Source organism: Amphiprion ocellaris, chromosome 2 (assembly GCF_022539595.1).
Source record: "Amphiprion ocellaris isolate individual 3 ecotype Okinawa chromosome 2, ASM2253959v1, whole genome shotgun sequence".
Classification (NCBI taxonomy): domain Eukaryota; kingdom Metazoa; phylum Chordata; class Actinopteri; family Pomacentridae; genus Amphiprion; species Amphiprion ocellaris.
In genome coordinates, this window is record NC_072767.1 from 26,856,584 (window position 1) to 26,868,148 (window position 11,565).

The 11,565-nt window shown below is 42.1% G+C and overlaps 2 protein-coding genes across 2 annotated transcripts; both read left to right on the top strand.

Annotated features, from left to right (window-relative positions):
• Positions 1–326: 326 nt before the first annotated feature.
• On the top strand, positions 327–5,792 carry LOC111563981 (zinc transporter ZIP3). The gene is made up of 3 exons (XM_023263282.3): positions 327–393; positions 1,439–1,697; positions 2,016–5,792. The coding sequence occupies exons 2-3, from the start codon at positions 1,491–1,493 to the stop codon at positions 2,763–2,765; spliced, it is 957 nt and encodes a 318-aa protein (XP_023119050.1). The 5' UTR covers positions 327–393; positions 1,439–1,490; the 3' UTR covers positions 2,766–5,792.
• Positions 5,793–7,771: 1,979 nt separating this feature from the next.
• On the top strand, positions 7,772–9,887 carry LOC129347518 (protein NLRC3-like). Its single transcript, XM_055005014.1, has one exon. The coding sequence runs from the start codon at positions 8,352–8,354 to the stop codon at positions 8,943–8,945; it is 594 nt and encodes a 197-aa protein (XP_054860989.1). The 5' UTR covers positions 7,772–8,351; the 3' UTR covers positions 8,946–9,887.
• The last annotated feature ends 1,678 nt before the right edge of the window (positions 9,888–11,565 follow it).

Here is an 11,565-nt window from a genome sequence, read left to right on the forward strand (position 1 = left end):
ACATCTATTTTATTGTTTAAAAAGTACAACTGTAAAGAACATAAAGTCTAAACATTAGGTCAAACCCATTAGTATACATCAACTTTGGAATGAATATATGGTCAAGTGAAAAATAATAATAATAAAATAAAACATAAACTGGGCACTTACATGCGGGGAAGACGAAGATAGTACAAAATGTAGGCACATTAGAAAAAGAAACAAGAAATGCGCATAAGAACTGTTGATACTGTACAGACTCTTCTACATGTAGAAATTCAGGATAATAAAGAAAAATACGAATCTTGTACACTACGTCACCGGAAATCCACCACTCAGCGCCCGGTGGGTACGTGACGTAAGGCGGAAGTGTTTGTCATACACCTGACGAGGAAGCAGACAAATCTTCTGAAGGTAAATATGGTGTGTGACTGATGTTTGTGCTTTAATGTTTTTCTACTGAGCTGAACTCGCCATGTAGTCTGCAAAACAGAGGAAAACAGCTGATTTATTTTATGTTCGGAATGCTGCAATTTGAGTTGGCCTCTTTTGCTGCTCAGTAGCTAACCAGCTAACGAACGGTAGCAGTCAAGTTAGCCGCTGTTAGCCAGCGGAAATGAGGTTATACTGTGTTTAATTTAAACTTTAAATTTAGTTTTACAAGCTTGAAGAAGTTAAGCCATGCACGTTAACTGTCTTATTGCAAATATTAAAGCTATATCACAACGGTGTACACGAATATTGTAGTGTTGTTAGCAGTAAGTTAGTGTGACAACCTTTTATTTTGATATTCCTCATACGAAGCTGAGTGTGTCTCGGGTCAGTTGACGTGTTAGGTCCCTACAGCGAAATTATTAATGTTAACCCGACAGAAACAACGAAATAAACAATCAGTTTGTGTTTTTATCTCTGCGGTGACGGAGTTTCGCGGTGTGTATGTTCAGACTGAAGTCAGTTATGGTGGAAACAAAGTAAGGGACGTATTTTCTTAGGAGGGCAGTGAGTTACTGATGAGAACATGAAACATAAGATATTAGAAAATCCAGTTTCAAACCCTTCAAACACTGAAACTTTAAACTGCAGCAGCCATTTCATTCAATGTCTGTAAATGAGGTCAGGAAGGAATCTGTATGTGGGATCAGATAAAAATACAACTCCATGTGTAATGATGTTACAGGAGAACATTCAGAGACAATAATTTTTTAATTAATTAATTGTTCTGAAAGGGCGTTAGACATCCTAGTAAAGCTTCAACACCGTTTAAACTCACTTTCAAGTTTATGAAACTTTGTTTAGTAGTTTAAAGAGACAGAGAGGCTATGAAGAGACACAAAACAACTGCAAAGAGACACAGAATGACCATAGAGATCTCCATAAGCAACCAAAACAGATGGAATACAACCACAGACTGGTTCATTCTGTACCTTCGTGCTCAGTAACAGTCTGTCTTTGTCTCCAGAAAAGTGTGTGTGATGGCGCTCCATTGGTTGTAGCATCTGTGCGGCGTCAGGATGCAGCTCCTGGTTGCCAAGCTGCTTGGCCTGCTGGGACTGTTCGGCCTCATGCTGGCTGGAGTGCTGGTCCCAGTGCGGCTTCTGCTGGTTGACTACGACAAGGCGCACAGGTACAGGAGGGCACTGTCACTGTGCAACTCGTTTGGAGGAGGTGTGTTCCTCGCAACATGCTTCAACGCCCTGCTGCCCGCCGTCAGAGACAAGGTAAACACACACCTTTCTATACCTTTGAGGACCCTCAATGATACAATGCATTCATTATCAGCTTCTAATGTTAGTTCAGACTCCAGGAAATCAGCAGCACATTTCACAGTTGTTGTAATCTGCCCTGTGTCGCTAATATACAGCTTCTTTGATTTCCAATGTAACTCATGATACACAGTTTGTAGTGTTTTCTCAGCTGCACTGAAATCATACAATCAAATTTTATGTAGAGTTTGACCTGCAAAAGTTGCCACACTGTGAACATATTTTATTTGAGTGTTTCACCTGTCTTATGCACTCATGGTTTTACATCCTCAGGTGGGCGACGTGTTCAAGAAGCTGCAGATCAACAGTGATTATCCACTGGCTGAGACGATGATGATGCTTGGCTTCTTCCTCACCGTCTTCGTGGAGCAGGCCATCCTCACGTTCAGGAAGGAGAAGCCATCCTTCATTGACTTGGAGACCTTCAATGCTGGTGGCTCCGAGGCCGGTAGTGATTCTGAGTACGACACTCCCTTCATCTCTGCAACACGGGGTTCACCAGGCGGCGGCGGCGGGCGGCGCTCCCATGGACACCAACACGGACACTTTAGCCCGGCCGAGCTGGCGGGGGCAGGGCCTCTGCGACTGGCCAGCCTGGTCCTGGCTCTGTCAGCACACTCTGTGTTTGAGGGGTTGGCGCTCGGCCTGCAGGAGGACATTGCAAAGCTGGGAAGCCTCTTCCTGGGCGTGGCTGTGCACGAGACCCTAGCTGCCATTGCCCTCGGCGTGAGTGTGGCAAAAGCTTCGCTCGGCATGAAGCATGCCGCCAAGCTGGGCGTCACAGTCAGCCTGATGATCCCGCTGGGCATCGTGGTGGGGATGGGCATTGAGTCAACTCAGACGCTGGCAGGCAGCATTGTGTCGGTGGTGCTGCAGGGGCTCGCTGCTGGAACCTTCCTGTTCGTCACGTTCTTTGAGATCCTGTCCCAAGAGCTGGATGACAAACAGGACCGCTTGCTCAAAGTGCTCTTCCTCGTCCTCGGCTACGCAGTGCTCGCCGCACTCGTCTTCATCAAGTGGTGACAGAGAGGAAGTGGACAGCGATACCAACTTAGCTTTTACTTTCAAGTGCGACTGTATAAAGTACTTAACAATAGTAAGTGTGTTATCGACAATGGATGGCTGTTGGCACACTGTGGACTCCTGTGGACAAGATCAGCAGCAAAATGTATTTTAGTCACTCAAAAGAACCCATATCAGCTTGTGTACACTATATTTATAATGTTTTCACCTTTTTTTATTTACCTGGCCTTATCTTAACATGTGAACTAACGTGTTCAAACACCAAAGTTGCATGATAACACAAACAGACGAGGCAATCGAGGCAGTAATAGATCACCAATTCCGGGTTATGTGAGGTAAAATCGTTATTTTTATCCATGGAGTCTGGTGACTTTGAAGAGATTCAAATCACTGCTTCATTTCCCCGTTGGAAAGTGCTGTCTGATAGCAATAACTCAGTGAAGATATTCTAAATATAGTGTACCCTTAAAGTAATACAGATTTTTTTTTTTGGGGGTTGCTAAAATACATTTAGCTGCAGTTCATTGCTTAGCTCCATGCATGCCCTCCTGTCTGCGTTAAAGAAACCAAACGATCCCTTTGATGAAGGATGCCTGAGTGGAGCTGGGGGAGACAGGGGCAGCTGAATGAACTAACAGTTTCAGTTTCAGCATCACAAACTCTCGATTGTCCTCTGAAGGAAACCTCAACTGTGACTGTAGAGTTTTTAATATTGCAGAGTAAGGTAACCCCCTATGAAGCCCCTTGACAATAGAAGTGTTTATTAATGTGTTAGTTACAGCTGTACGTTCTCCTGTTGACTGCCAGCAAATAATGAACGACAACACAGCTGGAATCATTTAAAACACACTGGATGTTTCCTCTTTATAGTTGTTATAAGCCATTTATGAAGTATTTGTATGCCGTTTAGAAATGTAGATCAGGACTTTCTTAACATATTTTTATAAACCTTTCAGTTCAGTAAACTACAGTGAGCTCAGGTCCAGACTGTTGGACCCTCATTAGAGATTCGGCAGGATGGAGCTACAGCTACGTCCACAGATATAAAACAGTGTCTGCATTCCTCCTGCTGCTTCTCACCACACAGTGAAGGGATTTAGTCAAATTGGCGACGCTCAGCTTCCCCACCATTTTGTTTAGTGTCTGTATGTAGTGGAGTGAAGTCATAAACCGTTTCACCTCTCAACTGGCTGTCATTCACACTACGTCACAGGATATTTATACAAGGCAGAACTTACCAAAGTTTAATCCTGCTTTTTCTCTAATTTGTGGTAGCATAATCAAAAAAAAAGTTTTGATTATTATGGTGTGGTCAGTGAGAAAGAGATAGAATGTCAGATAAAAAAAATAAATATTTTTTGCAAGGTATAGACTTTACTTTTAAGATAATTTTTCTTTACTTTAGTGAATCTTATTTTGATATCAAAGATGTTTTATTTGATTATAATGCCAAAGACCTGATACTGTATCAGTCAATTTGTTTCCACAGAAATTTAAACATGAGTCAAAAACAGTTTTCTTTTCTACCTGCCAATCAGAGGTACACAAGCAGATCAACAGAGGCAGCGCTAGTGAGATTTTTATCCAGTAACATGTTGTCAGTGTGACAAAGAAGAACTCTGGAAGCAACAAATGGCAGCGTCTTTGTTTGTTGAGCAAATTAAAAGTAAATGGTAAAATATTCAGACTGATAATACGACAGCAAACATCAGCTCTTCTGTTCAGCCTCCAGTCTGACACAGTGTTTACCAAAAAACTCAAAAATTATGTGCACTCTCCACCTCTGGTGCTCTTGAAAGGAAACATTTTAAGTAACTTGTGAAAATCTGTGTTTTAGGAAAGGTGCAAGGAGCTCAAGCTTTTTGTCCCGATAAACACTGTTTTGCTTCCCCAAATCTCTACAGCAAATTAGCACAATCCATAGAGACACAATAAAAACTCGAGCTGCAACGATTAATTCAGAAGTTGTAAACTATTTCTTATAACTGTTTAGTAGTATTGAGCAAGTTTTAAGGAAAAAAAAGTAATTTCTCTAATTTCAACTTCCTAAAAGTGAATATTCTGTAGTTTCTTTACTCGTCCATGACAGTAGATAAAACAAGACATTTGTCAGCTTGTGCTTTGGGAAATACGGGTCAGCATTTTTCTGACTTTTACAGAAGTACAACCAAACTAACCAACTTTAAAAAATGATCAGCTGATTAATTGACACTGAAAACATTTGATAATATAAAAACGCTGTTCAACAGACTCAACCAACAAGAAGGAAAATGCAGTTTTAACATAAACAACTTGCACACACTCAAAGAAGGTACCCAAAAAACAAAACAAGTCGGATCTTTTGTTTCCAATAAATTAATTATTCAGGTTCCCTTTATTTCCACACTTTGGGAATAGATTGATATGTGGGGACAGATCCTGGTTCGATTCATTAAACCAAAGAATATTTTACTCTCTGACACGTTAAACACAAAACAACAAACATGCAGCATGACGATCAGTCCTTAATTTAAATATTTATGGACTAGCTGTTGTATTAAACTTTTGAAAAATTGGAATAACAGTATGATTGATTTGATTAGCAGTCTCAGATTTGATAGAATGCGGTTGAAAACCCAAAGAGCTGTAAACCAAAAGTAAAGTTTCAGTCTGTGAATATTGATGATGTACTCCCAAATCTTTCTCCACCATCATGGAGGATCTTCCAGTTACCTGAAAGCACCTCAATGAGACAAGGAGAGAGGAAACCCAGGTGTATCCTGTGCTGAAGTGATTTTTATCATGTTATGTCTATCCTGCTGTTCAGTTGCTCTTTAGTCAGTCCTCTGCTGTTTTTCTGAACCTGTTGACCTCCACACAAACACTGAAGCTCCCTGTGCTTCTACTGTTATTTATTCTTAATTGTTTATTCTTGTCATGATGCTGATCAGTTTTATATTTATGATGGTTTGTGTCACATCACCTAGTTGTGATATTCCAGGTTTTCAGGCGTGATTTTTAGTTTCAATTAAACAAATTATTATCAGATTCTATGTGTTGGTGTAACCTCATTAATCTAAAGTCCAGCTTTGCTTGTGGAGAACATCATAGGATTAATATGAATCTGGAATAATGGGTTTGAAGGTTTAAGTCTGAGCTCTCGGTATCATGAAGGTGGCTGTATTTTAACCTGCTAGATCACCATGGTAATGGATGCTGCACAGCGAACAAATAATAATGTTGGTGTTTGTGTCTGAACTAAATCCAACCAGTTCAGCTGATCAGATGTCTGATAGTTTATTAGTGGATTCAATCCAAAGTGGCAGAAACTAGTAAATACGACATCATTTCCTGTTTCGTTTCTGACTGTGACATGACGACACAAACTTAGCTGCATGTGGTTTTTGTTCTTTTGTGTTGTGTTTCAAGTTAAAACCAACTCTTTTCTAGTTTCAAGATAAAACAAAAAGGACAAAAGAAACTCCATTTAATGTCTGATCTTGGATTGTGCAGATTCCTTGTTTCATTTCTCATTTGGTATCAGCAGTAGAATTGAGGACAGAAAGGCAGCAGAATGGTAACAGACTGTGTGAACATCAGCAGGTTTTTCCTTCAACAGACTGACTGTCTCTGACTCCTGCTGAGTCTGAAGGATGTGTCTGACTCACCGTTTCTACCTGTCAATGAAACATTTCTATCAGAAGTTCATACTGACCAGTTTCTACATCCACAGTCATTCATTTCTCATTTCTGGCGTTTCTTCTTCACTCTCTCCACAGTCGTGTTTCAGAGGCTGATGTGAACAGAAAGCAGGGTTTATAAAGGATGTAGATGTGGTTGTTGTGAACATGAGGAAGAATCACAGCAACGTGTGAACAGTAAAGATCAGATCAGACTTTACTGTTCCTGTGGGGAGAAGTTGTCATGTTTCAGCTCTGCTCTGACTGTTTCCTCCACAGATGAAGGTAGAACGTCTCTGGAGCTGATGTGAATTCAGCAGCATCAAGGTAACATGATTGACTCTGGATGATTGGAGCAGCTGCCACTGCAGCTTCTGACTGGATATAGTGGACTTGGCAAAGAGAAATATGTCAGATGTTGAAGAGCTTTTCAGTTTTTAGATGGAGTGTTGAGGTGAAGCAGCTGTCCCAAAGCTGGACAGATTTCCTCCAATCAAAGCTGAGTGTGTTTGTCATGTGACTGAGAGGAAGGAGGAGAACTAATGTGTGACTCTCCCAGTTGGTTGCTGTGTTTGTCTGCTATGCATCAGTGTGAGGAAAGAGAGGAGGGAAGATCTCTGTGTGGGGAACAGGAGAACCAGAGCAAAGCTCAGAAGTGAGATGAGCATCTCTAACTGTCAGAGCTCAGCATCACATCACTGCTGCCATTATTCACACTCACAGCTGTGTGTGTTGAAGCCCAGAGCAGCAGAAAACACACTCTGCTGCACCTGGACCTGGATCTGGACCTGGATCCAGCTGTGGATCCGTGAAGAGTGACTGGTCAAAGGAGCATCCCCTTCATTTTAGTCGATCTGCAGGTGGAAGGTGAGACAGTAAAACTGACAGAAAGACATTTTAGACTCAAAGCTGTTGTGTTTATTAACAGGTTGAAGATGTTTTTCATCAGTTTTTATCTGTTCTGGATTGGTTTCAGGATCCAGCAGCAGAGACCAGACTGTCCTGAACCCAGCTGTCTGTCCTTCAAGAGCGACCAGTCGAAGGATGAATTAATGAACTTTAAAGACGTCCGTCCATCTGCTGATCAGTTGTAAGCTGGAACTGACTGAAAGAGTCAATTATTCTATAACAGAACCAGTTTGTACGGCATGTTGTCTGACCTGCTCTGAAATCCAAAGTGTTTCTGTCTGTTGTAAACATCCAGGTCACAGCGAGGCGGTTTAAATCTGGAGATAACTGGTTCCATTTTCAGACTCTCCTGAAGGTGTTCATGGTATCGTAGCTGGTGTTTGTGTGGACTGTCATTTATTCATTGATCTCATTTTTTGTGTTTTCATTCAGAACTTCCTGCTGCAGTTTGCCGACGTAAACTAAACTGTGGCTTGAAGTAGAAGTTCCAGAGGGTGTTTGAGGGCATCGCTAAAGCAGGACAGCCGACCCTCCTGAATGAGATCTACACAGAGCTGTACATCACAGAGGGAGGGACTGCAGAGGTCAGTGATGAACATGAGGTCAGACAGATTGAAGCAGCAGGAAGAGCAGAAGCAAGCATCAGAGCAGAAGACATCCTTAAAGGCTCATCTGGAAGAGATGGACCATTCAGAACAGTGTTAACACAGAAGCTGACTCTGAACTGGGGTGAAGACAAAAGCAACCAGGACATCTACTTCATGTTTCCATTGACTTTCAGAGAGCTGAATGTCCCGAAAGAGAGAAAATTGAGTTTGGTAGAACTTGTTCATCACTTGATGAGTATCGCCTTCCTCTGGACTTCCACAACAATGAGGTCCTGACTGATGTTACAGAGTCCACCTCAGTGGATGTGCTGCTGACAAACCTGATCAGGGGGAAGCTGCTTCCCTCTGCTCACCTCTGGATAACCACACGACCTGCAGCAGCCAATCAGATCCCTCCTGACTGTGTGGACATGGTGATGGAGGTCAGAGGGTTCACCGACCCACAGAAGGAGGAGTACTTCAGGAAGAGATTCAGAAATACGAAGCAGGCCAGCAGGATCATCTCCCACATGAAGACATCACGAAGCCTCCACATCATGTGCCACATCCCAGTGTTCTGCTGGATCACTGCTACAGTTCTAGAGGAGCTGCTGAGAGCCAGAGAGGGAGGAGAGCTGCCCAGAACCCTGACTGAGATGTTCATCCACCACCTGGTGGTTCAGGCCAAAGTCAAGAAGGTCAAGTATGATGGAGGAGCTGAGACAGATCCACACTGGAGTCCAGACAGCAGGAAGATGATTGAGTCTCTGGGAAAACTGGCTTTTAATCAGCTGCAGAGAGGAAACCTGATCTTCTATGAGTCCGACCTGACAGAGTGTGGCATCAGTATGAGAGCAGCCTCGGTGTACTCAGGAGTGTTCATACAGATCTTTAAAGAGGAAAGAGGGTTGTACCAGGACAAGGTGTTCTGCTTCGTCCATGTGAGCGTTCAGGAGTTTCTGGCTGCTCTTTCTGTCCATCCGGCCTTCATCAACTCTGGACTCAACCTGCTGGAAGAACAATAAACAACATCCCATTGGACTGAACTGTTCCAAAGTTATTCAATGGTTTTCTACCAGAGAGCTGTGGACGAGGCCTTACAGAGTCCAAACGGACACCTGGACTTGTTCCTGCACTTCCTCCTTGGCCTGTCACTGCCGACTAATCAGAATCTCTACGAGATACCCAGTGGCGTGTACAGATAGACACCAGGTGGTGCTAGAGCACCTGCCCCTTGCCCTCAGTATCAAGCAGGTGCCCTCCATGTCTCAACTTTTTTTTTTGAAATTTAAACATTAAACACACACAGAGGCACACACACACGACCCATGCTGTGCCGTGCCAAACATGATTAAATTGGCAAGTTGTGTTAATGTCAAGATGTGTTAATTTGAAGTCAGCATCGAATCACAAAACCTACTGCTTTTCCCTTTGTAGGGTGAAACCTTCCACTATATTGTACATCTGGACAAACGCCTGGGTTTTTAGTTTATTTTTTCTCTGCTGTTTTTTGCTTTGTTACAAGTTTATCAAAATGATTCACCCTTTGAAAATGCAAAAAGCTTTAACTGGAGCTTCTTTCCTGAAGATATACAGCTGATACGTCAAACTAATCCTATATGTGAAGTTGTGTTTTTGTACCTACATTCTGGTGTTTGCCCTGGTGTATTATGTGATGTATTGTTGCAGCCATTTCATCATCATTAAATCCACTGGCCCAGATGTGAGATACACCAGAGCATTAATTTAGACTTTAAACGTAGGGTAACATGATTAAACTTTATTTTTTTTAAGAAAATGTTTGTTGGACATCAAAAGGCAGTTGAAATCCATTTGCAAATGCATCATAATTGTACAGGTATTTTACAAATGCATAAAACTGGTGAATTCAAGATTAATACTGTAAATATTTTTCTAAAATTAGATACAGTTAGTGACAATAGAAAAATTAAATATCAGTTACATAGATTTGTTTGTCTATTATTTCTCCAGCTGCCAGAAGACTGCTGTTCTTCAACAGTTGTTTTTTCTGCAGTGAAAACAATTTTGAACGCTCATTTTGGTTGTTCATAGCACTAACGAGCACTTTCTTTGTAAGGACAACCGCTGAGTCCAGACCAGAGGAGGGCTGGACACAGTATGATCAGCTCAGCCAACTGATTACACTCAACAACAACACAGCTGGATTGTAAAACAAAAACAAGAAATAGTCAGGTGTTAAAGTGATGCACTGGTTCTGCTACAAACTGGTAAGGTGTGGGCTGGTTCTCGCCCTGGATCCAGAACAGGTCCTGCCTCCTGTTTGTTTGATCCAAACACCAGGAGGCAACAAACCACCAGAATCATGTGGAACTGAGCTCCTCTGTCGAACAGGTGGACCTTCATTCAGTTCATCTCTTAGCTAACAGCAGGAAACCTGTAGAGTGAATCTGTTCACCTGCAGCTGAGTTTGACCTCTTGGCCGCTTCCTGTCCATCAGCTCTTTGTCCTGGACAGTCAGACCAGACTGAGGCGTGACGCCAGCCTCCAGCAGCACTGATTGGATTAGGACTGATGCACCTGGGTTTGATTGTTTATTGGCACAGTTTAGAACGAGCTCTGACAAATCCCAGTGTCAGGATCTGGGCCCCTACAAGCTTCAGCATTAACCTCTGACTTTAGGTTGACTGTAATGTGATCAATCGGAGCCCGATCAGCAGAATAAAGAGGTGAAGCTCAGCAGTCAGCCTGCTGTTTACTGCGAGGAGGATTCTGTGACCTCCAAACATCAACTCTCTCTGTCCGGTTGAGGATGAGTGGGTTCACCAGACCTTATCCTGCCTGCTACACCTGCACTGTGCTCCACAGACTTTAATTCATGTGATTGAAGGGCACATTCCACATGTTATTGAAGCCTGTTTGTCACAAGGAGAAATTGGAGCACTTTTTATGCACAGCTGTTTCAAGGTTTAATCACGTTTGACTTCACAGGTGTTCGTGTCACTGAGGTGTGTTTAATCTCTTCGTTAATGCAGGTATAAGAGAGCTTTAGATTGCTGCTAAGCTTCTGATCACCTTTGGAGCTGAGAAACAGAGCTTTGTCACTGAAAGTTTTTTTTTCACTTTAATCCTATGAGCTTCAGTATACTACTTTTGATTACACTATTTAATACACAAACACACAATTTACATTTTGACAGAAGCAGATTTTTAAAGGAAATTACATGGAAGGCTTCTAGGAAATTAGCTATAAGATAAAAAGTTTATGACACAAGACACCAAACACTGACACAAGACAAAAATACATACATTTGTCTCTATGCGTAGCCCTGTGATAGACTGTTACCTGTCCAGGGTGTCCCCTGCCTTCACCCTAAGTCAGCTGGGATAAACTCCAGCTCCCCCGCGACATTAATGAGAATTAAGCAGTGTATAGATAATGGATGGATGTTTTCTCTTTAAAAGCCGATAAAAAAAGATTTTGAAACAAGAAACACAACATAAAGTCTGTATATAAACACACTGTCCAGATACTCGGACAAGGAGACATTTAAACGAATATATAAAGCAATATTTATTTTCTGCTCCACAGTTCTGTTAAATCTGATTCATTTCAAGGGTTATTATTATTTAACTCCTTTTAGTGTTTGCTCCTCTGCTGCTGTT

Coding starts and splice junctions, on each gene's coding strand:
- LOC129347518 (XM_055005014.1), top strand. CDS start 8,352: ATGGTGATGGAGGTCAGAGGGTTCACCGACCCACAGAAGGAGGAGTAC.
- LOC111563981 (XM_023263282.3), top strand. CDS start 1,491: ATGCAGCTCCTGGTTGCCAAGCTGCTTGGCCTGCTGGGACTGTTCGGC. Junction 1,698..2,015: donor TGCCCGCCGTCAGAGACAAG/GTAAACACACAC, acceptor TTACATCCTCAG/GTGGGCGACGTGTTCAAGAA.